This window comes from Pristis pectinata, chromosome 8, assembly GCF_009764475.1.
Source record: "Pristis pectinata isolate sPriPec2 chromosome 8, sPriPec2.1.pri, whole genome shotgun sequence".
Classification (NCBI taxonomy): Eukaryota; Metazoa; Chordata; class Chondrichthyes; order Rhinopristiformes; family Pristidae; genus Pristis; species Pristis pectinata.
In genome coordinates this window covers 16,014,401-16,042,277 of record NC_067412.1, presented here as the reverse complement: position 1 = coordinate 16,042,277, position 27,877 = coordinate 16,014,401, and the positions used below count along the sequence as shown (strand labels likewise).

Genomic DNA, 27,877 nt, shown 5'->3' with positions numbered 1-27,877 from the left:
GGATATAGGATAGAGGCGTTTTGTCCATCCAAAACAGACTAAAGTCACTTGATGAAATACACTGATCGTAGTTGACAATTAAATACTGATGATGTCATAAACTGGAGAGTAAACAGACACAAGGTGGTGGGAGGAGGACTATGAATTCCAGTGAATGTGAATGAAGATTATGCAGAACACTGTCAAAGCTTATACAATGGAAAGCTAGACTATCCAAAAGCTGTTGATCCTAATTTATTAGTTCATATAACTATTTTACAGAAAGTGGGCTGCATTGAAGCCTTTAAGTGTGGTAGAAGGGTGGCTACCAAAATTCCAAATGAAAGGCTATTGGATAAATTGGTTAATTGTTATATCAGAGTTCAAGAGAGGTAGTACTGAGTAGAACAGAGTAACCTAAAGTAGATTAGTCAAGATTGCCCATCATATCAAACAAACGTTAGTAGAATTAAAGGCCTAGGCATTAAAAATTTACAGAATTAACTATAACATAAATCTGTAAGTGAGGAGAACAGTGCTGATATTTAATGCAGTCGTGTACGAAGTGTTGAATCTAGTAAGGAAAGTGATTATGGGTATTGTATGTCATGTTTAATCCTGCAGTCCAGGGAGATACAGGAATCTTACTAGACTCCATTCCCTTCTATATTTATTTTCATTTAAGATAAATTTATGCTTTTCATCCTAACACAGTACTTAGTTACATAAGAATTAGGAGCAGTAGTTTGGGCATCAGGCCTTGTGTGCCTGCACTACATTCATCAAAATCATGGTTTATCAACCTCAGTTCCATTTTACCGTACACTCCCCACATTGCTTGCCCATGCAGTCCTCTGGACTAGAGAATTACAATGATTCACCACTCTGAGTGAAGAATTTTCACTTAATCTTAACTGGTCTATCCTTCATGCTAAGACTGTGACCCTGGTTCTACCTTCCTCAACTAGGGGAAATGCCCTCCCTACAGCCACCTTGTTCAGCCTTCAATAGGCTTACCTTTCATTCTTCTGAACTCGAGTAGACTAGGCCTGTATTCGCTAATCTCTCCTTGTGCAGCAAACCTGCCATTCCAGGAACCAGTCAGTTGCATTCCCTCCAGGGCAAGTATATCTTTTAGATAAGGAGACTAAAACTACACATGACTGCAGGTATGATATTATCAAGGCTCAATATAATAAAAGCCAACATTCCGTCTGCCTTAATAGTTGCTTGCACCTGGATGTTTTCAGCGTAAACATTTCCCAATTTGCCACCATTTAATATTCTTTTGATTTTTGCACTGAAATGGTGACTTTATTTTTTCTACATTAGATTCCAATTTACGCCGAAAACATCCAGGTACAAGCAATTAGTAAGGCTGTACTCCCGTGTAGTTATACGATCTTCCCCTCTACATCTGTGATTACAGGCCTACTTTTCAAAGATGGTTTGTTGGGTCTCAGCACATGTACATTTTGGCGCGGATTATAACAGTTCGCGGTTATTTTGTATAAAGAAGAGTCCTTTTAAAAGAATAACATATTTCTGATGCGATAGAACTATGATGAGTTTCACAGTTTGGGCATTAACAATACTTGACATGTAAAACTTAACTTTCAATAGGTGCCTAACGTTACTTCCTCATCGATGAGTAGTAGTCATTGTGCTACTTCAAAGAAACGCTACCGGATTCGAAATTATCCAATCAGAATGCAGATGTTGCGGGATGGGCGGGACTAAATGACGCAAAACCATCGATCCCATGTTTTCATTGGGTGGCGGTAGGCGTTAATTGAAGTGATTACGGTCCAATCAGATAGCAGGATTTGCTTCCTGTTCCCACACCATCCAATGGAAAGGGAAGCAATGAAGTTGAGGGCGGGGATATGCTGATTAGCCCAGGGTTGGGTAGGGGCGGGGGAGAGGTTTCTCGGACCCGGCTTTCAGGGGTTAGTTTGGAGCGGACGGTTTCAGGCGGTGCGGCCGGAGGCGCTCACACGGGAGAAGCAGAGTGGAGAGAGTTTAGCAGGATGACTTCGACCAGTACTTTCCAGGGCTTGGAGGACCGACCCAACTCCAGGTAAGAGAAGGAGGCGGTTGGCTACCAAGGCTGGACAGCGGCCGAGTCCTCGCCCTTCCCGGGGCAGTTGGGCCGAAAGCCCAGCGGTTATCTACAGAAGTCGGTGCCGGGGCCTTGTTCAGCCCGGTCGCTGTCCGAACTCCTGAGAGAAAGTTTCTCAAAGTTTACTCCCGGCCGCTGCGTGTTCCGATCTTTCTCCGAGTGGTAGCAATGCTCCGACCCAAACTAAGGACGGTGACTCAACGCCCCCGGTGCGTGAGCCCAGTGTGTGTCTCCCTGAGGCGAGCTCACCTGTGACTGTTCCAGTTTAATCGTCAATCGCGCACGTTGGGTTTCGCTGAGTCGCTCTTCCGCCCCCAGACTTGATGTACAGTGTTGCAGCGTTCCGGTGTTCACAATAAAACGCCAACTCCGGTGAGGACGTAGGCTTGAGGTCCTCTGCCTTCCATCTAATGGCGAGCTCCCAACACATTCTTGCTGTCTGCTTTGCATGTGTGGTCGTTGGCCATTCATCTTTGGAATCTCTGGCATTTGATAAACGATTGTATTCGGTAAGAGCAACGGCCGCTTTCAAAAGTAGGGACGGGACAAAAGTGCAAGATTAGGATCGAAATTCCTGTGCACGTGTGTTTAATGTGACCTTGCTTAGATAAAATTAGCATTGCCCAAATTCTGTGTTGGCGCTGCTGGGACGCTGTGATGCCCCGATTGCCTAGCGTTGATCTCGATCCTGTTAAGCCTTCAGGAAGAAAGAGGAGTAATTCCTGAAAGGCGGGTGGGGAGATAGAAATGGAGTTGTCAGGTTCTCTAGCCTGGTGCTATTTGCCATTCATAAAGGCCAGTTGAGCCCGTGGGGCCATTAAGACTTTGAATCATAAAGTATTTGTTTTCAAGTTGGCGGGAGACGACTTGATTGAAATACAAGTCCATAATCAATCTGGATGGGGTGGAAGTGGAGAAGATATTTCCTGTTGTGGCAGAATCTGGAGCTAGTGGTCACTGCCTAAAAAGGGGTCACCCATTTAAGACAGAAGTCTCTCTCCTATGTTTTAGAGAAAGGTGGATAGATACTGGATCAGCAAAGGGCTGAAAGGTTAACATGGGTGAATGGAAATGCAAAGTTGAGGTTGCATTCAGAAACCTTTATTTTGCCAATTGATGGAAAGGGCTTGATGGGCTCTTAATTTGTATGTTCTAGGAAACCCTTGCCAAATTGGGACCACTTAAATCATTAATGGTTAATAGACTGGGCAAATGCTGACCTCCGGGTAAATCGGTATTATGTGTGATGTCTTTTGAACAATTCTGATTGGAATTGACCACAGTTATGCTTTCCTGCAGTCTCTTGCAAATAGATTGACTGAAAAGTTGTTGGTATTCAGCATAATGTAACAAACACATTCTGAGTTTTTTTGTATCTGAAAATCAGTGTTTTTTTTGCCTTGATGCAACAAATGTATTCATTAATAGAATATCTTTCAGGATGTCCTGAAGTATTTGAGTTAATGGAAACTTTTCATCCAACTGCTGCATTCCCTAAGTTACAGTTTATGCACAGCAAGCTTCTGCATACAGCATTGTTTCTGTTTATTGGGATGATTGAGGGCTAAATAATTGCCAAGGGATCAAGAATAACTCCTTCTGAACTTTTGGTGGGGTTGGGGGGGTTTGAGAATGGGCAGTGTGACATCTTGAAGATGGTGCTGTCAGTCCAGTGTTCCTTCAGCTCAGTCCCACAATGTTAACCTAGATTTTTACATTCTAGTCTTGAGTTGACCCTAAGATCCTGCTGACCTGAGTGAGTGTTACTAACTAAGCCATAGCTGATGATTTCAGGTGACTGATTTAACTGGTGACATACTTATGAGTTTGAGTCCACTGCAGGATTTAAGAATGTAAATAGAGGTAAGCCTTGTTGCTCGATTCTGATCGCTGTAAGATTAGAACTGTTATATTTTTACCTGGATGTTAAAACCCTGACTGGTCAAATTAATGTAAAGGATGTCTAGATTGAGAAGGATAGGGGAGTATTCTGAAAATCCCAGGCTTGTTCCATGTTTGTGGGTGGAGTAAACACTAATGCAGCAATTTTTTTTGCACAAGATGACCATCTCATCAAAGACTACTTGATGTTTCCTGTTAGTGTCAATTTTGTCAAACTTTTGACCATGAGCTATAATGTTTAACCACACATGCTGAAGTAATTGGCATTTTGTATTTTTTTTAAAAGGTGCTCAAAAGGACTTTGAGTTCAGTGAGCTTCCAAAGATTTTAAAATAAAGCTGAAGCAAGTAATATCTGAAAGTGAGGATGTAATTTTGAAGTGGTGAAAAGCTCATGAAACATGAAATTTTTGTGTGCTCTTTGTAGATTGTTTTAAAACTTCAGGCCAAATATCATCTCGGGTTTAATTTCCTTTGCTCAGTCGTTACAGAAGGCCTGTCTGGGAGAAGGGCAGTTGGGTTGCTGCCATGGTGCAGGAACAGTCCCACCGAGATTCCTTAAAATCTGTTTGTGACTCTCCTCATTGAGTGACCAAAGGTTGGGAGCCACAAACTGAGCTGCTCCTTCAAATAGTAGGAGGGGCTGCATCATAGCATTGATATGGAACATGAACTTTCCTAATCTGCATAAGTGATGTGGAATGGGAGTCCAGAGTTGTCTTGAGACTGTCATTTTTATGATTGTTACTGAAATTCAGCAATGGAAAAAGTATGTTGAAATGCTGGAAATAGTTGGTCAAATAGCATCTAAGGGAAATGTGTATTTAAAAAAAAATTCACACTGACCTTTTGTCAGAATTGCTAAGGTTCTGGTATTTTAAAAAAAAATACAAGTTTGTGTTGTAGAGGAAGGGATGAGGGGTCGTGAAAACAAAAGGTCTGTGATTGGGTAGCGACCAGGAGAAACTGAATGACCTGAGAGGTGGTGCTGATTGAGAGAGGATGATAAAGATGTGCTTGAAGAAAGTGTGACTAGGTGGCGATGAATGAAATCTGAAATTCCTAAGGGGGGGGGGGAGGGAATCTGAATGCTAGAAATAGACACAAAACTGGAATGGCCAGTTATCTGTTGGAGATGTGGTTGAATACAGTGTCTTGAAGAATGTATTGCCAAGTGGGAAAGTGAGCTGTTGTTCCTCGAGCTTGTGTTGTATAGGAGATCAAAGATGTGAGCTGAGAGTGGAAGTGGGGGTGAATAATTAGTGACAGGCCACAGGAAGCTCAGGATCGCTCTTGTGAACTGAAGAGGTGCTCTGCAAAGCCATTTCCCTGGTGCAGAGACCACATTGAGTACTGATTGCAGTATTTTAAATTACTACAAGTAGATCACTGCTTCACCTTGAAGTGGCGCTTGTGTACCTGGAAGATGTTGCATTTCCCCCCCCCCAGTCATTTAGAACCATCCATTGTGCTACAAGAAGTAGCCTAAAATTTGGCTTGAGTTTCTGAATTTCCTTTGCTGTTCAGTTGAAAAGTAGACTTGAAATTGTTCTTCAATAAGTGAATGGTGATAAAGGTTGTACTTGTCTTTTTCCTTACTTTGATAAGGACGGAAGTAACCTTGAACTAGTTTAGTGAGGTTATGGATTCATTAAGTTTGCCTATCATTTATTATTAATTACCTTGTGTGATCTTAAATTGTCAATCTTATAGCTACACTGCTCAAGACCTTTTTAGAAATATTATTGAAATGTGAACAGAGGCATGAAAGAGGAGGTGGCCAAAGTTGATTGGAAGGGGACCCTTGCAGGGATGATGGTAGAATAGCAATGGCAGGAGTTTCTGGGAGTAACTTGAAAGATTCAGGATCAGTTCATCCCATTCTAAAGGGAGGATGAGGCAACTGTGGCTGACAAAAGACAGGAGGCATACAATATTGCAAAAATTAGTGGGAAGCTAGAGGATTGGGAAGCTTTTAAAAACCAACAGAAGGCAACTAAAAAAACAATAAGGGGAGGAAAGATGAAATGTGAAGGTAAGCTGGCCATAGCAGAAGTCTTTTCAGATGTATAAAGAGTGGACATTGGACTGCTGGAAAATGATGGTGGAGAGGTAGTAATGGGGAACAAAAATGGTGGACAAACTGAATAAGTATTTTGTGTCAGTCTTCACTGTGGAAGACTCTAGCAACATACCAGAAATGAGAGTCAGGAGGCAGAAGTAAGTGTAGTCACCATTGCTTAGGAAGCTGAAAGATCTGAAGGTAGATAAGTCACTTGGACTGGATGGACTACACCCCAGGGTTCTGAAAGAGGTAGCTGAAGAGATTGTGAAGGCATTAGTAGTGATCTTTTAAGAATCAGAAAGACAGGAAATTATAGGCCAGATAGTCTGACTTTAGTGGTTGTTAAGATGTTAGAGTCCATTATTAAGGATGAGGTTTTGGAAGCGCATAACAAAATAGGCAGAAGTCAGCATGGTTTCCTTAAGGGGAGATCTTGCCTGACAAATCTGTCAGAATTCTTCGAGGAAATAACAGGCAGGATAGACAAAGAAGAGTCAATGGATGTTGTTTACTTGGATTTTCAGAAGGTCTTTGACAAGGTGCTACACATGAGGCTGCTAAACAAGATAGGAGCCCATGGTATTACAGGAAAGGTACTAGCATGGATAGAAGATTGGCTGATTGGCAGAAGGCAAAGAGTGGGAATAAAGGGGGCCTTTTCTGGTTGGCTGCTAGTGACTAGCGGTGTTCTGCAGGAATCAGTGTTGGGTCTGCTACTTCTCACGTTAACTGTTAATCTGGATGACAGAATCGATGGCTTTGTGGCCAGGTTTTCAGATGATACAAAGATAGGTGGAAGGGCAGGTAGAGTTGAGGAAGCAGGGAGTCTGCAGAAGGACTTGGACAGGTTGGGAGAATGGGCAAAGAAGTGGCAGATGGAATGGAGCATAGGGAAGTGTATGGTCATGCACTTTGGTAGAAGGAATAAAGGTGTAGATTATTTTCTAAATAGGGAGCGAATCAGAAATCAGAGGTGCAAAGGGAGTTGGGAGTCCTACTGCAGGATTCCCTAAAGGTTAACTTGAAGGTTGAGTCGGTACTAAGGAAGGCAAATGCAATGTTCTCATTCATTTTGCCAGGACTAGAATATAAAAGCAAGGATGTAATGGTGAGGTGTTGGTCAGACCACATTTGGAGTCTTGAGCAGTTTTTGGCCTCTTGCCTAAGGAAGGATGTGCTGGCATTGGAGATGGTGCAGAGCAGGCTTACAAGAATGATCCTGGGAATGAAAGGGTTAATGTATGAGGAGCATTTAATGCCTCTGGGCCTGTGCTTGCTGGAGCTTAGAAGGATGAGAGGGATCTCATTGAAACCTACCGAATATTGAAAGGCCTGGACAGAGTGGATGTGGGGAGGATGTTTCCAGTAGTGGGAGAGTTCAGGACCACGGGACACAGCCTCCGAATAGAAGGGTGTCCCTTAAAACTGAGATGAGGAGGAATTTCTTTAGCCAGAGGGTGGTGAATCTGTGGAATTCATTGCCACAGGTGGCTATGGAGGCCACATCATTGGGTATATTTAAAGTGGAGTTTGATAGTTTCTTGATTAGTAAGGGTGTCAAAGGTTACAGGGAAAAGGCATGAGAATGGGATTGAGAAGGGAAAAATAAATCAAATGGCAGAGCAGACTCTGGGTTGAATGGCCTAACTCTCCTCCTATGTCTTATGGTGTCACATTCCAAGTACAAAACTGGGAAGGGAAGTGAAACTGCTTTAAAGATGTTGGAGCAATATCTGATAGGTGTCTATTTGGATTGCTATCACATGTTGCATTTTAGAATTGTTCTTCACAGATTTTGGAATGGAGGTTTTTCTTTTAACACAATTTCTTTAGATTTGGAAGAAAGTAAAGGTCATGTACAAGTTGTTTATTTTGTGTCAGATGAGGTTTTTGCAATAATGCTGTCAGTCATGCAGCACAGAAATGGACCTTGCAGCCCACCATGTCCATGCTGACCTTTGTCTACACTAATCCCATTTACTCCCATTAGGACTGTATCCTCTTTGCCTATTTAAGTGTCTGCTTAAATGCCTCTCGAATGCAGTAATTGTATCTGATTTCACCACATCCTCTTTTAGCCCTCCAGCTATCAACCAGTCTGCTTTTTTTTAAATCATACCCTCAGATCTCCTATAAAACCTCTTCCTCTCACCTGAAACTTCTGCCCTTTTTTTATACCCCTACCCTATCTGTGCTTCCCATAACCTTGTACTTCTCTCAAAATCCTCTATGCCCATCTCAGTCCATTTGCCAGGATGAGTAAGAAGATTTAAGCAATTTGTATCCTGCCTCTTGGCACAGCCAGTGTGCTTGAGTTGATTCTATTCGCATGGAAACTGACCTATTTGTTTACAAGTGGTCAGAATTGACGAAGGGGAAACAATATTACTCTTATGCTCTCAAATAAGAGAGGAAATATGTTGACTTGGAAACTAGTAATTACTGAACTGCAAAAACAAAAGTTATGAAGAATCAAAACAAAATACTGGAAATACTCAGCAGGTCAGGCAGCATCTGTGGAGAGTTTCAGTTCAATTTACTTTTCTAGCATTGCTTGAAGTAGCAATCAGAAGGGTGTTCCTTCAGATTCTCGATGCATCAGAAACAAGATGTCCTGTGTAAATGGTGCAAGGAACTCACTACCTCAGCTTCCTGCCTCAACTGAGGGAAGAGTCTGAGGTTCCCACTTTGGCTTCAGCAGTCACCTCACAATCCAAAAAGCTAAAGTGGAAGCAAGTAATCCTGGATCCAAAGGGACAGCAGTATGAAGAGAGATGGCACTTCGCACTGGGTTTGAAGCAAAGAAGCTTGTCACTAAGCCCATGGTCTACTGGACAGCAGTGATCTTGGACTACCTACAGCATGCAGCTCTGCACTGAAGACTGGCCAATGCTGTCTGTGCAAAATTCTCCAAATCCATACTCCAACATTTGTAACTTCTCTCATCCCAACATTCCCAATATTGAGGCTCCAATTATGCCCTGCCTCCAGGGGGGCAGGCCACTTCATTCACATGTCTGACACAAGCTCAACATTGGCAAGAGATTACCTGTTTAATTCTGGGGGGGTGGAGGAGGGAATGCAATATTCCCACCATCTCCTGGGAATCCCTGGCCTGCCTTTCTTCAAAGTGGAGAAGGATTTGAGGTGGCACTGAGTCCATGCATGGGAAGAACAGAAGCCAACATAAACAGTCATGAGTGCACCAGCTCCCAAACTACTTGCCCACATCCAGCCCCACCTGGTGGTAATATTGCTGCTGGATTGATCATTGCAGTTGAAGCACGTCATCCTGAGAGATTGCCTAAGAACATGATGTTTGGGATAGTAGTGCAATTTGGTTAACACTACAAGAATATTGAAGTTGGAAGTGAAAAGAAGTTAGAGCATTTGCTGTCTTGTATTTAAGATTCCCTACTTCCCTGAAATAATTTGCTTGAACAAAAGTTGAGCTTGCTTGTGAGCACATTTTTTTTAAAAAAGTCTCATTAAATTCATCGCCATGTGCTTGTATGAGTAGTTTTATTTTGTGCATAACATTTGAAGGTAGTATGTTCTTTGTAGCGTAGTGAACACCCCAGTCTCCTAACTGGCAAGATAACTGCCACACACTTGCCAATAAAGTTGGCTTATTGGTAAATTTGATGTCATTAGAACAATTTAATTATTGGTAAAGCAAAGCACTTAAACTGGGCCCATGCAGCAGGCTGTGGTTTTTGCCTTATTGGATGCAAGTTAGATCAGTTGCATGTTACAATGTCCAATGGAACCCTTGTGAATTTATGCATACATATGATCTGGATACCAAGCAGTACATTAGGGAAACATTAGTTTTGTCGAGAAATCAATTTTCTTTGTCCAAAACCAAAGGGCTAAAACTAACTTGTAAAAGACGCTTCACTAATATATTCTCTAATATAAAATGTTTTATTCTGCTAGAGGTGTGATAGTTTCTCCAAACCATTGAACTGCCACTCTTGAGCAAAATGAAGATTCAATTACCTCAAGCATGTTAAAACAAGAATAATTAATATTGACAATGCATATTTGCTTTAGTACTGATAATTTTAATGATGTAGTTGCACTCAATACTAAAAGAGAGGTTCCTGAAATGGAACAACTGGTGCATTGTGTTGATAAATCCCTTCTTTTCCTCATTAGCAGGGTGCTTAAACCACCCGGTGGTGGTTCTAGTAACATATTTGGTGTTCCTGAAGAACCACCCAGCAAACCTCACAAGATGGCATCTAATATTTTTGGACCACCAGAAGAAATCTCATTGCCAAAAAGATCCAATCCTCCAGGTAGGCAAAACAAATGGAACTCTATCCCTCATGGGTGCTTAAATTCCACTACATAGATTTGGTCTTTAGATTTGTCCAGGGTAATGTAGATAATCTTGACACCTGTTATCATCGGCACCCAAATGGAAATAACAGTCAATGCTGCTAATTCAAGTCATATTACTATTTAGTTTTGACTGGGTATTTCCCTTGTGAGTGGTGAATGGGTCTCAACTTTTCACATAAATAATTTTAAGGAAAGGGAAGCTGTACATCTGAATTTTCAGGTGAGAGTTGATTTGTAAAGCAGTTGGGAACAGGAAGTCACAAGTGACTGAGGAAGTACTTGGTAAATGGGGTTCAATGTGCAATGGTATGAAGTCATCCACTTTGGACCCAAGAAAGATAAATGAGTATGTTCTGTGTGGAAGAACTAGGGACCAGGATTGTAGAGTGCAACAGCATTCCAAGTGGATTTGTGGGCATCTTCATTACTTACACTGTTCTGCCTTGCACATTTGGTACTAACCACTGATAAGTTGGCAAAAAAAATTCCAGATGTATGCCTAAAATATTCTTAAAGTTGAAAATTCTGCCCATTTGTGTTTGCAAATACTGCAATTTTGGCCACTTTAAGTTGAATTCTTTTTTGCCCCTTTCCATATTTGATAATTAAAGTACCATTTGTATTTGGCAGTGGAACACTGGACCTTTTGGCTTTTGCCTATGAAAATCCTCCCTTGGTACCCATCATTTTGGACCATCATAGAAATGTATAGCACCAAATGGAGGCCATACACTTGAGGATTTTTAGTCCTTGGTGAAAAAAATTTATTTCCATTTCTGAAGTTATTTGCCATCCTTTTAACAATGGATTCTAAATCATAAACTCAGTGCTTTAATGTTTATAAATTGATAGTCATATAGCATGGAAACAGGCTCTTTGGCCCCACTGGTCCATACCCACCAAGATTCCTATCTGAGCTAGTCCCATTTGCCTGCGTTTGGCCCATATCCCTCTAAACCTTTCCTATCCATATTACCTGTCCAAATGCCTTTTAAGTGTTGTCAATGTACCTGTCTCAACCACTTCCTCTGGCAGTTCATTCCATATATGCACCACCCTCTGGGTGAAAAATTTGCCCCTCAGGTTCCTATTAAATCTCTCCCCTCTCACCCTAAACCTATGTCCTCTCATTCTTGATTCCCCAGGGTTGGGGAAAAGACTGAGTGCATTCACCCTATTTATGCCCCTCATGATTTTATACACCTCTGTAAGATCACCCCTCAGTCTCCTACGCCCCAATGAATAAAGTCCTCCTTACACATGCTATGATCCACCAACACTTGCTTCCCCTATGACCAAACCTGGGAGCATGCTCGTTGCCATTTGGAAGAACTGGTTCATTCATCTACAAAGTAAACCGCTCTCTCCAGTAACTACAAGAGTGCTTGTGGTGTTGTCACCTTTAAGAGCTGGCTGGTGAGTGTACCGAGGTGCTGGTAGCTGTGAAAAATTCAAAGAGCTTTTTAGTAATTCCTATTGTTTCTGAAATAGTGGAATAACATGAGGAAGCCCATCAATAGTGTTTTTCAAAACATGCCATGAAATATTGCAATCTTTTTGTGAGTTTTCTTTAGGGAGGTATGCAATGTTTTAACACTGAGATGAAGAGACTGACGAATTTCCAGCCCTATATGTTTAAAACTCAATAAATATAAAATTTAAAAAATTAAACTGAATAGATTAGAAATTACCCTCAAGTTTGTAAAGTCACATGTTAAGAAACCAGTAAATTGATTTAAATAGATTATATGTTAAAATCTGGTCACAAACCAAGAGGATGTTAGTCATTAAGTTCCAAGCCAGAAGTGAAATTGGAGGTCAAAATAATTCATTTTGTTACAGAATACCAAGTAAACTACTTCAACAAAAGGGATTTATTCTCACATAAAGACATGTATGGAACTACATAGAATTTAGTAAAGTGATTCATCCTGACAGTTGTGCCAGTGCTTTTATGCTCTACATTAGGCTTCTCCCACGTGTCATCCATCTGCATATTCTGCCCTCCTTGTGTCCTTACATAGCCTTTCCCTTAATACATCCATGCTTTTCCTTTCAACTCCTCCCTATTCCACGAGTTCTATTCCTGAAGGACTAACTTTTCTCCTAAATTTCCAACTGGATTTATTGATGAATACTTTGTTTTTATGTTGTCTTGTTTTGGACTCCCCTACATTTGGAAACAAAGATGTGGCTAATAACCAGTAAGGCCTGGCTTTCTCTGTAAAGATACTTATCTCACAATCTCTGGTAGCTGTAGACAGGCATGCGTTCTCAGGTTTCTGCCCTGTTGAACTTTTTAAGCTGTTAATGATAGCTTTGGCCACCAACAAAAGTTTGAAGTTTCAGAACGTCACAGATCTTCAAATGAAAATAGTTAGACACATTTTAAACACAAAGTACTACTCATCAGAAAAATCTATTCATTTGTTACTTTAAGGATGGGGAGCTGAGTGGGGAATTTGAGGTGCTGATTTGATAATGGAGTCATCAACATTTTCTCTGGGCTGCATGAATTCTCAAGGCTTTAGGTTGTCATTAAATAATGCATTTAGAGACATTGGATTGATATCCATTTTGTCTTAGATGCAGAGAAATGTTTAACCTGTTCCTCTTTAGGAAATGAATGTATGGATAGAAGTTATGGCAAAGAAAATTATACATGGGTTGTTGGATGTTAATGCAAGTTCTTCTAATTGTCAAACTTTTTAAGGTGGAAAAGACAGTGGGATTTTCAGTGAAGCCAATCCTGTTCCTTCACAGCAAAGTGCCATTCCAGCCAGTGGGAAAAGTACTGACATCTTTGGGGGACCAGCTCCTTCAACTGCAGTCCGTGCTCATCCAAATAAACCAAAGGTACATTTCATAAACACGCTAACTTGTATTTGTGAGTTGCTGTAAGGGCCCAAAACCATGCCTGTCAACTAACTTTCATATCTTTAGTACTTCTAATCCTGAAGATTTTGCTGTGAACTGAAAGTCAAATTTCAATGTACAACCTTGCAAAATGTTATGAAAACATGCACACATCTTCTACGTAATGTTAAGCTAGGTGCTATTGAGTGATTTTTAAATTAAGGCCACAATTAACTGAAATATGATTTTAATCACATTATAAAACAGTTAATAATACTTTTGAATGGTGCAGGAGGAATCTGAGTGGGGTAAATAGTGTACAGCAGGAACGTTCCAAGTTGGTGGCTGGAGACCATGCAGTGAATTCAAGTGAACCCTGTCTTTCAATCAAAGGAGACCAGTTGAGCCACCATATTTCTATTGATCAAATCTACTGGAGATTTTATCTTAATTATCACTAAAATTATTCCTGTGAATAAGCTGACCAAAGCTTTTGTGCTATTTTAATGCTCCTGTTTTAATGCTAATACCTTGATACAATTTTTAAATATTTGTTTATAACAGGACACCAACATATTCTCAGGGTATGATGATGAAAATGATGAAGTGAAAGGTGAGACTTTGATATGAACTTCACTTGGGAAGCCCTTCTGGATTGTGGATGACTTGTTCCACTCCAGTTATGCAGTTTCTGACGTAGCTGATAGATCCTATGTGGGATCTGTAGCCTCTCTTATTTGGTGGGGCAGGTGTTAATTGGGTTGGTTGGGTTGTTTGGGATCTTGTGCACTCCTGTTTGCACATAGCTTCATTGTGAAGACTGGGTTGACTTCCTGGAGGCTGCTGCTCTGTTTTGAGCAATCATGTGTCAGGGGTTCTCAAGTTCAGAGAGGATGTTATTTTTTTCTCTCGAGGAAGCTTTGAGGTCACTCTTTGAGTGCAGTTGCATTATGTTCAAATTACTGGACTAGTATCCAGAGGCTTGGACTATTCAATACAGAGATGTGAGTGACTGAAACACAGAAGCTGAGGAATTTTAAGTTAATAAATCTGGAATTGAAATCTAGTAGTGGTGACCATGAAGTCTACTGGATTGTCTGAAACATATTTGTTCAGTCACATCCTTTATATAATGAAATCAGTGGCCCTTGCTATTTTGTAACTCCAGAGTTAGTAAATATACTTCACTACTGTCTGTAAGCAAGTTTGTTAATTTAAGGGATAGACAATAAATGCCAGTGGCACCCACAAGCCATGAAAGAATTTTTTTTAAATTGTGTATAAAATTGGTCTTTCACTTTTCACCTGATATTTAATCATGCTTTCAGTTTAAATGGCAAGATTAAATTCATAAGCAGTTTGTTTAAAGAAGAGAATGCATGGGGGAGAAAAATAACACTTTCATTACACTGTAGCTGCAGAACAAGGAGAACAGAGTGAAGAAAAAGATGAAGAGAAGCAAATGAAAGAAAAGCCAAAAGAACCTACAGTGGATGATCATGAACCTCGTCTTGGTCCACGCCCACGATCCCATAACAAGGTCACTCAACCTCCTGGTGGAAGATCCACATTTTCATTGTTCTAAGGATTCTCCCTGACCTGTGATTTCCAAAACTCTGTTTGGAACAGGAAGTCAATTTGTGCCTAGAATGTTTGCTGAACAGCATTTGACTTGCATTGCATTTTCTTGTCCTTGCTCTTTGAAAGAAAAGTATATTTTTTATTTTTAAAAGCAGCTTTTCATTTCAATCAGAATTTTCTGGCCTAATGTTTTTGAAGTATTCTAAAACTTAAATTTGTACCTTCTGCAAATGTGGAAATAATTTGTTTGAATGTAGTATAAAACTTGCATTGTGCAGAGAAACAAAGCCATGTCAGTTTGTTCAAGTTTGATCATTAATTATCTTGAACCTTAATGTTATACATGAACCTTAATGTTATACATGTTGAGTGTTCTTAAACTGCCTGATTCTTCTAAAGGCTACATTTATTTCCTGTGATCTAGGATTAAAATTTATTGGGTTCCACAATTGATTACGTAACTCCCTGATCAAATGCATTCTTTGCATGGATATATGATCATGTAACAATAGGTCTTTGTTCACCAAGAATGCATGGTTGTGTAAAATCTGCATTGTATCTATTCAAAAGATTCATTGACATGATTAACATTATGAACAACTTGGTTTGTCCCCAATCTGTTACAAACATTATTTAAACACCTCTGCAAGTGGTACACTTAGACTGAAAGGCAATTTAGTTGTGAAATATTTATTTTCCTGAAACACTGGGCAAAATCTTCCTTGTATGCTTGGCCAAAGCCATTTTATAAACTGGTTTCTTTTTGTTAAAGTATTTATAATTAGACAGGAGATTGTAAAACTATGACTATCATGTCTATACAGATAGGTTAATATTGTGCTAAAAGATTGTTCTATTTGATCCTATAATAGTTTTTCTAAATGCAGTCTTGATGGTACAAATTTGTTCAATAAGGTGTAGTTTTATCTTGATTTCATCCAATACTCAATTTTCTCATAGTTTCAAGGTACCCTTCTATTAGTGCCATGGACTTCAGCTACTACTGCAGAGTTTGGAGTACTTTAATCCACTTTTGTCTATTTCAGGTTGTGTGCTGATGGTATGTCAGTTATTGCTAATGAGAGAAGAGTTTTTTTGTGCTTTTTTTAATGCAACCATCTGTAAGATGCAGATAACTGGATGACAATAGGCAGAAATAAGATTTACCTCAATAAAAATTGTATTTTTCTTTTTGGTGTTTGTAAATCTGATTCTCAATTTGTAGTTTTTGAAGTGGAAAGATGTCCCCCTGCTGCAGATGATGTTCATCTTGAGAGTAAATTTGTAATGCTGATTTCCACTCCTCAGTCTGCACTGGTGCCCAGCCCAAGACTAAGTAGTATGTATTTCCTTCATTTGCAGCTACAGCTTGTCATTATGTTTTACAAGCATTTCATAGTATAATTAAAAGTTTAAAAACCAAAATAATGATACGCCTAACATCACAAATGCACAAGGACTAAAAATGAACAGTCTCTCTTTTTCAAGTTGTTTTTCTTTGTCAAGAATTGCCTGAAGCTGATCTTCAAGCTATGTGTGTGCATTGACTTTCTCCACAGGTGGGAGAGATTGGAAACATTATTACCAAAGTTGTACCACATGAGTTCTTGAGCAATGTGATTTAGGATGCAGGAACAGCAGTTAGTTGTGCCACAGGGATTGATGCTGTGGCCTCCACTTTCATCTGGTTATTTACATGACTTGCAGACACTGAAGTTATGGCTGCTAGATTTGCTAATGACAAAGATGTGTAAGAAAGTTCTGAAGAGAACGAGGCAGTTAAGAGAGTGGCGCATGGAATATAATATGGGAAAGGTGAAACTATTCATTTGGTTGGGAAAAATAAAGAAGCATGTTGTGCAAGTGTCAAGAGGTTGGAGCTCTGAGCTGCAGGATTGGTGTGGCCTAGAGCATGAGTTATCAAAACCAAGTGTAAAGCAAATCAGGAAACTTAACTATGCTATTGTTTATTGCTAGGGCAATTAAATACAAAATTAGAGAGGTGATGCTTCAGTGACAGTAGGTATTGATGAGATGTGGAGTACCTTGTATAGTATTGGTCTAATCTCCAAAGCATTAACAATCTTTATTTGGAGAAAATTACTTGACCAAGTGAAAAATCGGTGTTGTAAACTTAAAGGTTAGAGAGGCAAGCTTTTTATCTGCTGGAGTTCAGCTGAGTGAACAGGGATGTGATTTAAACACAAGATGCTGAGGGATCCAGAGGGGATGGATGGATGTGGAGGGGGGATGTCTCATTCTGTTGGTGAATCTAGAACTAGGGTTTTACTTTGGGGTTACTATTAAAATGTGGCAGATCTCTGCTGCAATCCAAGATTAATATTTCTTTGCCTTTGGTATAGTTTAGGGTAGGGGGGGTTGTATTGCTGTCACATAATTTCCATACCCTTATCAATTCAGGAGAATTGAAATAAGCCCAACATGGAGGAAGCAGTAAAGACCAGTTCCCTATAAATTCTAGAAATTTTAATATGACCCTAAACAAGCAAGCTCCAGCTGCTTAGAAGCATGAAGTTTTTGGATAGTATAGTTGATCAGCCAAACACCATCCCTGAATATTAATGCAAAATGTTCTTGAATTAGCAGTAGATCCATTATTAGTTAATAACATTGACCTGGGGCTGGATGTAATGGTTAATGCACGGAGGTGGAGATTAGACAATGAATGCTGATGAGCACATGACAGTCATTGCTTAGCCTGGATACATAAACAGAAATTAAATCCGGCCTGGCAGTAACCAGAAAATAAGCAGTATAAGAAGGTAAACATAAACCACAACCTCCGATCATATTCAGCTGGATTGGCAGGAAATATGATTCCTAGACAAAGTCCTGCTTGTGAGGGCTGGGATCAGATTTCCATATCTTTAGTTTAAATAGCTTTGCAGCTTGTTGAGTGGAAAGTATTAGAATAGAAAATTGCTATGGAAGCACTTAAACAAGTTGGCAATAGCTGATCAATGCTGATTTTAAAAACCCAATATTGCAAGCAAGCAGTCTGATTTACACTGTTTATTTGTGTTTTCCATTAGTCTCCAGTGTAATACAGGTTTGCTATTGGCTGACTTAATACAACTGGTGTTGGCTAATACCACCACATTAGTGTAAATTGGGAAAGGTTATGGAGTATAGGTAGTACAATAAATAAGTGGTTTAGATTAAATTGCCTGTGAAAATAGGTACAGATATCATGATACACAATTAAGCTCATCAAATGTACTAGCTTCTAATTTTGTGATTGTGCACGCAGCCTATGTTAACCATGATGTTGAGTGCTGGTGTGCTTCAGTGGTGGGAGCATTGCAAGTGGCTGGGCACCAGTTGAATTCATCCTGCACTAAAATTCAGCTTTCATGTTTTGTTTTAAATGGGAGGTATGTTGCAGCATCAGAAAGTGATGGATAACATTTGTAGATGTTTTTCTGACCTAAAAAAAACCACAGCAAGACACGAGAGAGAAAACTGAGCTGATAGAAGAGGTATGCCAGCAGGCCCTCCAGAGAAACTTTATAATTTTTGTTGGGGGAGATGGCCATTGACATCAAAACCTGGCGTGAAGCCCTGATGCAGTGCTGAAAGAAGTTTAATTGATCTCATACACTTGGTCAAGGTCAATGATCTCTAATGATACTCAGAGGCCATACCCCACCAATTGCATCACTGGATTCCAGCACTGCATAAATGCACCACTGTCCCATCACTCGTACACCTAAAATCCTTATCAATCAGGACTTGCAACAGGACCCACCAGCCTTCACTAATCTTGAGAGTTCTGCATGTCACTTCCTTACATCTTGCATGTGCTGCCATGTATTCACCATGACAAGTATATTCCCCAAGGACAATACCTACTATGCATAGGCATACTACCCTCTTGAATGATCAGGTGACACACGAACAGAGGCAGCTAGCTAACCAGTGTCAGGGCATATGTTTTCATATGTTATTACAATGTGGAAGGAGACTATTCAGCCCATTAAGTCTATGCAGGCTCTCAGAGCAATCCCATCAATCTCACTTCCCCCACTTATTTCCCTGTAATCTATTTTCCTTCACACTCATGAGTTGAAAGTGAGTGGTAGAATGTTGGAGTAGGTGGGAGGAGTTGACGGGAATGTGGGGTGTTTAAATGGGATTAGTGTAAATAGGTGCTTGATGATTGGCACAGATTCAGTAGGCTGAAGAGCCTGTCTCTGTACTGTTTGACTCTATGACTCTAATTCCTCTGATTCTCCCACCACCCACCTATACTAGGGTCAATTTACAGTGTCCAAATAACCTACTGACCTGCATGTCTTTGGAATATGGGAGGAAACCACCTAGGAAAACCCATATGTTCAGAAGGAGAACTTGTAAATTCCACACAGACAGCACCAGGCCAGGGGGGCTGTGAGACAGCATTGCTATCTGATGCACCACTATGCTACCCCTAACCCTTGCAGAGAAAATATTTGACACTAATGCTCTCATACAATGTGAAGTGCATGAATTTTATAACTTTAGTTTGAAATGTTTTCTTTGTATTTGCTTTTATTTTGATATTGTGCCGAAGAGGACCCCAGGCTAGTCATAAATTGGAAGTGATTGAACAGTGATGATTGAGGAATTGTGTTTGCGGCATAATTAAATTATTTCTTCATAGACAGCCTAGCCAGAAACATAGTGCCTAGGTTGTCTATTACTTTTCTCTTTCTGGTGTAGCAGGTAGCAAGGGAAGAAGCAAATGCATTAAAGATGGCCTGGGAATGATTTATGAGACTGGCTCCTCGGAAGAAAGACTACAGTCTTGGATTGATTAGAGGTTGGGACTGTTTTCTTCAGAGAAATTTAAGCTGAGGAGAGATTTGATAGAATTGTATAAAATAATGTGGGGTGTGGGACGAGCGAATAGTTACAATCTGTTCCCTTTGGTAAAGGGATCAAGGACTAGAAGTCACAGGTACAAAGTAAAAGGGAAGAAAAGTGAGGGTAATATAAGGAAAATATATTCTATTAAGCATGTGGTTCTTGCAGATGTGATGTTGGCAGGTTTCACGGGATAAATATCTGGTGGAAAATAACTTGGAAGGTTCCAGAGAAAGGGCTGATGAGTGGAATTTGAGAGTTCCTCTGGTAGAGAGCTAGCAATGAACATGATGGGTCAAATGGCCTCATACGCTGTGACCTTTCTGTGCTTCCAGGCTTGCCAAGATGTACATTGAGGAATAAAGTAACACAAAGAATCTAAAATTTGAAGAGCTATCATAAAGGCTGCAAGAAATACAGAGTCAGTTAAAGAGGGCAGGTTTGGGGGAAAATACTACGTCAAGGAAACCCACAGATAGGGAAATGTTTTCAAAGATACCTTCTGCAGCAGCAGGAGCTGAAACCATCTGTCCGAATCATGTTGTCTGGCCCGTGGTTTCGCAAAGAACAGGACTCTGACCCTGGCACCTGTTCCCCGCACTGGGTCCCGAGCCGTTCGGTGATGAGCGGAGGGTCCGGATACGCTTCACACGCAGCCCCTCTGCTGTGTGCCAATGAATTGAGCGTCACCGCCAATCTTTTTATTTTTCTTCGCTGTACAGTAATGCTTTAATTAAATAGATTTGGATTATTATATTTAAATACTATTGTTTTTATCGATTCGAATCAATGAAATAATTGAAAATGAAATTGGCTTTCGACAGCGTGCGCCGTCGGCCTGGGCCTCGGTTGGCGACGCCAACGGACCCACTCTGCTGGCCAGTGGGGGCCTCAGAATCGCTGGGAGTGGCGCAGCTGCAACAGGTGAGGGCACTGCGGGGGAGGGTCGAGCGCCATCGGGTCCATTTTGTCTCCCCAGGAGAAAAAGTACTGACAATCTGACAGAACTAATTATTCATTTTAGAGTGAAATTTCAGCATATTCTTACAGTAAAATCATAACTTCTTGGTGGCCAAGAGCTGAGCAAAAATCTTGTACCTTCTGAAGGAAACGATGTGAACTGGAACCTAATTTCTCCATCCCACGGGAAAGAGGGGGGACCCGAGCAAGCTGGGTAACGTCGGAGTCGTCAATCCTGACAAGGATTGCTGAGGTATGTGCTCTCTGCCCTGCCATTGAAGTGGGTAGTACGGCCTAATACCTGTTTGAGTGTTACTGATTATCGCTTTAATGCTTGCATTAACCTTGTAAAAGGTAAAATAAAACTAACTGATCTTAATCCTATTGATTGATTAATCGATACTAGGAATATCTTGTACCCCGCCACATAAGATCAAATTTTAAAATGAAACTTACAATTTTCTACTCCTGGCAAGTAATTCTCTAAACCAGTTAAACCAAAGGGAATCAACAATCATGCTAATCTCCATCATTGCAAAATTACCATCAAGCCTGTAGACCAAACCTAGTTCAATAAATAGAAGAGCAAGCCTGGACTGGTCTCAGAGTACTGTACTCAAAAAATAAGGTGCAAACTAGGTGATATTCCAACATAGGACAACATGCATACTAAACAGTGGAAGCAGTATGCTACAAACAGAACTAAAAGATTTCTCAACCAACAATTCAAATTAAATCTTTACAGTTCTGCTATATCCAGTCACAAATGATAGTGGACAATTAACAAATAAGAGGAGACTGTAAACACCAATATAATAGACAAAACTAAAGTCTTTGGCATTTTCTTCAGCCTGAAACTGCAAACAGATAATCCAATCCAGTGTCTTCTTGAGTTCCCAACATTGGACAAGCCAACGTGAATCAAATCTCCCAATTTCTCTCAAAGCATTCAAATTCTCACATAGCACTGGGTGCTCTGCCTATAGTGAAGACTCTGTGTCTCAAAAATAAACTAGCTTTGATAGTGAAGCCTTGTGCTTCAGAACCTGCTGAATCTCTGGCCAAGTTGTACCAGTCTGGTTGCCATATTACCACCTATCCAACAGACAGTAAAACTGCCCAGGTTACACTAACCGTACGAGTACTGAGGCTACAAGAGCAGGTCAGACGTGGTCATTCTGGAGCAAAGTGATCCTCCCCTTGACTCCACAGAGCCTTTTTACACCATCCAGAAGGCACAAGTTAGAAGTATAATTACCTTGACGGGTAGCACTTCAACAAGGAGCTCAATACCATTTATGACAAAGTAGCCCACTTAACTGCACTTTAAACAAATATTTCCTGCCAAACCAGCATTCTTTGCCACTGAGAGGGACAAAGGCAGCAGACACATAACTAACACCATGCACATGTAACCTAGCCAACTCAAACACCATCCTCTTTTCCTAATATATTGCTATTCTTTAGCACCGGCTCAAGTCCAAGAAATCCTTAACTGACATTTATGTGGAAGTATCTTGCTCTGCTGGACTGCACTGATTTAAGAAGGGAGTTTACCAATACCTTCTCAAAGGTAGCAGCACTGAACACGGACCCTGCCGGTGATACTCATGACTGAATGAAAATGAAGAAATGCAACATATAAGAATAAGGCTTAGAGATTAATTGATATGACCCTGATCCAGTGAGGTCATATCATGTTTCCTAAAGCAAAAATAAGAAAACTGTTTTTGTATCAGTCAGTCATTTGATTTTTGCCTGTATCTTTGATATAGATTTTGGCATGTAATATTCTGCCTGAAATAGAAGCAATGACATGTAATTAGTGTTTGCAAAGTTCGGTCTGTTCTAGTCCGCTTCAATAACAGTCTGAGGGAGTTGGGTTAAGCTTTAAGCTCTCATTTCCAGCACATGCCAAACCAGTAAGCTCGAGTGTGTCAGGGCCTGCAGGAATGCTGGACAACACACTGGCCCAATGTGGAATTGAACAGAATATAGGTTTCAGAAATACAGAGTGCAAAATCCAAAAATTCATGTGAGGATACAGATTAAAGGTTCAGGAATTGAAGAATTTGATTTTCAAACAAATATAAATTGGAATCTCTATGATTGTAATGAAATACTAATTTGTAACCACGATTGTACACAGTAAAGTGTGAATGAATCGTGATAGGATATGGTGAACAAACATAATAACATTACACCAATCTGAATAATAGTATTTAATTTGTATAAAATGCAGTTTAATCATTCTGGAATTATAAAAACATATAAACACATGTACATACATGCACATGTTCAATCCTACTTGCACTGAACTATTTTTTTCTCGCATAGTGCTATTTTTCTCTTAGGTCAGATGTAGTTAAAGTAACATCACATAACCTGTATACTATCAAATATACCTCAAAGTAGCTATTTCAGACTTCTAACAGACTGAGGACATGTCAAAGAGTGACATCTGTTATTGACCTGACAGGCCTATAGAAATATAAAATATTCCCATTTGTGATCTTAATGCACTGACCCCCAAGATCATGTTTACCACAGAGCGACTTAAACCCAAGGCTTCTTCCATTCCCCGATAATGGTAAGAAATGAACTACCATCCTGCATCAACAACCCTGCCTCCAGTAGCAATTTCACATGCAGTAAATTACCCAAATAATGGCTATGAAGGCTGAAGCATGTGGCAAACACCAGCCAACAGGTTATAGTATTTGCTGAAGATTATTATGGGACTATAGACATTATTAGATTTAGTAAAGAGGTTTCAAGTTTAGCTAAAAACTATTATTGCCTTGATTTGATTGACATTTGACATGTGACAATTGATCACTACTGATAGAATAGTAGTTCAGTTTTAAAAAAAGGACATCAACTAATCTGGAGAATTGTCCATTTTCTTTCTTGGAATCGTAGAGTCATAGAGCCATACAGCATGGATACAGCCCAAAGAGTCCTTGCTGACCATGGTGCCCACCCAGCTAGTCTCAATTTCCTGCATTCGGCCCATATCCCACAAAGCCCCGCCCCTCTGTATACCTAGCCAAGTGCATCTTAAATGATGCTATTGTACCCACCTCAACCACTTTCTCTGGCAGCTCATTCCACATACTCACCATCCTCTGCATGAAAAATGTGCCCCTCAGGCCCCTTTTAAATCTTTCCCTTCTTGCTGTAAATCTATACCCCACCTCCCAGTTTTGGACTCCTCTAACCTGGGGAGGGTATCTTAAGCCAAAACTGCTAAACTTTCTTCCCATTATCCCTCAGTTAGTTTTCGTTGCTGCTATCTGCTACCGGAGGAAATGTACCTGATGCTTTTTTATTTTCCTCTTTCGTAGCATATTGGTGGTTTTGTTCAATATGTTAGCCTGGAAGCAGAGATTGAATGAACTGTCAGTTTAATTCGGGGCTGTTGATATTTTTAATAAATGGTTGGTCAGTTAGTCAGAGAACAAAGATAACAAATGGTATTGGAAAGACAAGGAAAGTTTTAACAAGGACAAACCTAACTGTGCCAGAACCTGTACAGATAGTGGACTGTCAGCAACCATTGTCAACAGCTGCCTGCCAGGAAGTATCATTGTACTTGTTCCCGTAGAGTCAGCTTCTCCAATGGTATAGGTGAGAGTGGAAGAAGATAAACAAGCTTCAGAAGAAACACTATTAAGTACCACTTTTATTATAGAATATGATGTGTTCTTGCAGAGGAGAAAAAAATTTAAAAAACAAATATTATGTGTTAGGTAAGGTGACAAAGTTTGGCTTAAAATAAGAGAGGAAGGAGGAAACCAGTGAGAGATAGAGGAAAGAGAAAGAAAGATTAGTAAAGGAGAACAAAAGAGGGAGTGAAGGAAAAACAAAAACAAAAAGTGTTTATGTCCATTTTATGAAGCCAATATCTATTTCCAGGTAAGATACAAAACAGCTCTACAGAATGAAGCTCTATCCACTCCGTGTCTGGCATACAAGACCAAACTGACTTCACCAAGTAGCATTTTTCATTATATCTGAATGTTGGTGTCCAGCCGAAATTGAATCAAGACTGATTGTCCAAACTTGATTCATGGAGGTCCTTAAGAGACTTTCACTCAATCTGTCAGTACTGAATTTCTACCCACAACCCAGAGATAAAAGGTCAGCATCAGAATCATACCACAATCCCATTCTAAGGACAGTAGTATGAGCAGAACCACACCACCTCCCCTCCCAGGGCATAGACCAAATTAGTCTAGTGTGTGTTACCATTTAACAGCTTGCTTCATGAGTATCCAAAGCAACATTTAATGAAGAATGATGTGGACAATCATGTTAACCTTTCTCTCCATTTAAGTCTTTGCCTTAAAGTGAGACCCTTACCAGTGTTGTATCTACTATATTGAGAATGATGGAGGTGATCAAACAGTAGATGGTGTAGGCCAGCATGAAGATCATCATCTGCCTCCAGCACCACACTGGGATCTTCAAATCACTGCAGGTCAAACACCAAGTGTTAATAGCAAGGAACTGAGCAAAGGAAAAAAACAGTTTCTCCAATTCCTTGTTGGTTCCTTTGGTTAAGAAAATAGCTCTGAATATATGCTAAGGCAATTGGGGTGGCAGAACATCATGGTTATTTCCTCTTGATGGAATTGAAATCAACAAAACCACCTCCTTATCTCCCCCACTGGTTTCCACACAAAGCCTGCCTTGTCAGTCTATGGTATTTATTTCCCCTTTTACAAAAGAATGCATCTCCCACAATTGGCCTCATAGTCCAATGTGCTCTTCCTGCAGCTTTTAATCCATTTGTATGCTGAAGGACTACACAAACTGTAGGGTCTCCTAACAGTCTTAAAGGCCCAAATAGCATCTTCCACTGTCCTGTTTCAAGATTTATGACATCACGAATTAAACATTGGCATTGGTTAGCAAGGTCACATGATCAGGTTTGGTATTTACATTCTTCCAATCTGGCATCTCTTCTGATCTAACATATGCATTTAGTGCTTTTGATGTGGCTCAAATACCTCTATATTGAAGCGCTGAAATGCAGGTTTGGTGACTGCTTCGCAGAACATTCCCTTTCAAGTCTGCAAGGGTGACACTGAGCCAGTTGCCTGGCTGCTTATTTCTCCATCCCATTCCCACTGACCTATCTGTTGCCTCCTACACTATTTAACAAAGCCCACCATGTGGTTGAGCAACAGCATTTCATCTTGTCTGGGCATGTTGCAGCCTTAGGAAGTCAAATATTGAATTCGACATTTTCGGATAACCGACAAGCTCTGCTGCAAGGTTATCCATACATAATGTTAACTCAGCTTTTTTCTTTCCACAGAATCTAATTTGCTGGAAATTTCCGGCATTCTCCTTTTGGTTTCAGATTTCAGCAACAGTCTGATCTTCATTTCACTTTTCATGTCCCTTTATCTGTAAACTGGACAACTCTGGTCTTGCCCCTTCAGAAATATTGCCTTCTCCCCTGCCATCCCTCCCCTGTTCTCTCTGCAACTTAAAATAAACTTATTTTTTCTCTTTCTCAGTTCTGATGAGTGATCTGTGACCTGAAAGTTTAACTCTTTGCACAGATGCTGTTTGACCTGCTGAGTTTTTCCAGCATTTTCTGGTTTTATTTCAGATTCTCAGCATCTGCAAGTTTTTTAAAATTTAGAATCACTGTTGGTAGGTATATTGTCTGGGAGGGTTACGTATATGATTTGCCTGCCGTATACTGATAGATCTGATGAATTCTTGACTGCATTCAACAACTGTGCCTCTGGCAAACTCTGCACCACGCATCAATTTCCAACATGCGGTGGCTGCCACATGACTGGCCTTGTGAGTGCTGATGACCAGATTTCTTGGTTCTCCAAGGTGACTTACAGGGAAACTTTTGAGACGTTTCTCAGTTCTGCCCTCTTTTAAGGTGTGAAGTGACATAAGGACATACGCCAGTGAGGGTAAGAATAGTTTGATTTGGCAGATGAATCCGTGGCTGAGGAATTGGTGCAGGGGCAGAGTTTCAGATTTGTTGATCACTGGGATCTCTTCTGGGGAAGGTACGACCTGTACAAAAGGGATGGGTTACACCCAAACTGGAGGGGGACCAATATTCTTGCGGGCAGGTTTGCAAGAACTGTTGGGGAGAGTTTAAACTAGTTTTGCAGTGGGGTGGGAACCAGAGTGATAGGTCAGAGGTTGGTGCATTTAGTGTACAAGTAGATGCAGAGTGTAGAAATTCTGTGAGGAAGGATACACAGTTGAAAGGGCAAAATTGCAGTCAGTTGGATGGGCTGAAGAGTGTCTAATGCAAACAGTATCAGGAACAAGGGTGATGAACTTAGAGCAGGGGTAAGTACATGGAACTACGATGTTGTGACCATTACAGAGACTTGGCAGGAATGGCTGCTGGATATTTCGGGGTTTAGATGTTTCAAAAGGGACAGGAACGGAGATAAAAGAGGTGGGGGAGTGGCTTTGCCGATCAGGGACAGTGTCACAGCTGTAGAAAGGGAGGATGTCCTGGAAGGATCGTCTACTGAGTCAGTGTGGGTGGAAATCAGAAAGAGGAAGGGAGCAATCACTCTATTGGGAGTATTCTACAGATCCCCCAGTAGCAGCAGAGACACTGAGGAGCAGATCGAGAGGCAGAATTTGGAGAAGTGCAAAAATAACAGTGTTGCTGTCATGGGTGATTTCGACTTCCCTAATATTGATTGGCACCTCCTTAGTGTAAAGGGGATAGATGGGGTGGAGTTTGTTAGGTGTGTCCAGGAAGGATTCCTGACACAGTATGTGGACAGGCTAACCAGAGGAGAGGCCGACCAGAGGAGAGGCCATACTGGACCTGGTACTATGCAATGGGCCTGATCAGGTTTCAGATCTCTCAGTGGGAGAGCTTTTTGGGGACAGTGACCATAACTCCTTGACCTTTACCATAGCCTTGGAGAGGGATAGGAGCAGACGATATGGGAAAGTATTTAATTGGGGAGGGGGAATTATGATGCTATTAGGCAGGAACTTGGGAGCGTAAATTGGGAACAGATGTTCTTGGGGAAGTGCACAGCGGAAATATGGAGGTTGTTTAGGGAGTACTTGCATGGGGTTCTGGGTAGGTTTGTCCCATTGAGGCAGGGGAAGGATGGTAGAGTGAAAGAACTGTGGTTGACAAGAGAAGTAGAATATCTTGTCAAGAGGAAGGTAGAAGCT

General features: G+C 40.6%; 1 protein-coding gene across 2 annotated transcripts; it reads left to right on the top strand.

Moving 5' to 3' along the window:
• The first annotated feature begins 1,865 nt into the window (after positions 1–1,865).
• Positions 1,866–16,181, top strand: jpt2 (Jupiter microtubule associated homolog 2). Of its 2 annotated transcripts, none has more exons than XM_052021202.1 (5): positions 1,866–2,059; positions 10,229–10,371; positions 13,131–13,273; positions 13,838–13,886; positions 14,689–16,179. In XM_052021202.1, the coding sequence occupies exons 1-5, from the start codon at positions 1,866–1,868 to the stop codon at positions 14,856–14,858; spliced, it is 699 nt and encodes a 232-aa protein (XP_051877162.1). In that variant the 3' UTR covers positions 14,859–16,179. The 2 variants fall into 2 exon arrangements, with proteins under 2 accessions (XP_051877162.1, XP_051877163.1); XM_052021203.1 differs by having other exon boundaries at positions 1,914–2,059; positions 10,232–10,371; positions 14,689–16,181.
• The last annotated feature ends 11,696 nt before the right edge of the window (positions 16,182–27,877 follow it).

Bases quoted from the DNA above. Each gene is read 5' to 3' on its own strand.
- jpt2 (XM_052021202.1), top strand. From the start codon at position 1,866: ATGCTGATTAGCCCAGGGTTGGGTAGGGGCGGGGGAGAGGTTTCTCGG. The intron at 10,372-13,130 runs GTAGGCAAAACA...AAACTTTTTAAG, and splicing joins AAAAAGATCCAATCCTCCAG to GTGGAAAAGACAGTGGGATT. The intron at 13,887-14,688 runs GTGAGACTTTGA...ATTACACTGTAG, and splicing joins TGAAAATGATGAAGTGAAAG to CTGCAGAACAAGGAGAACAG.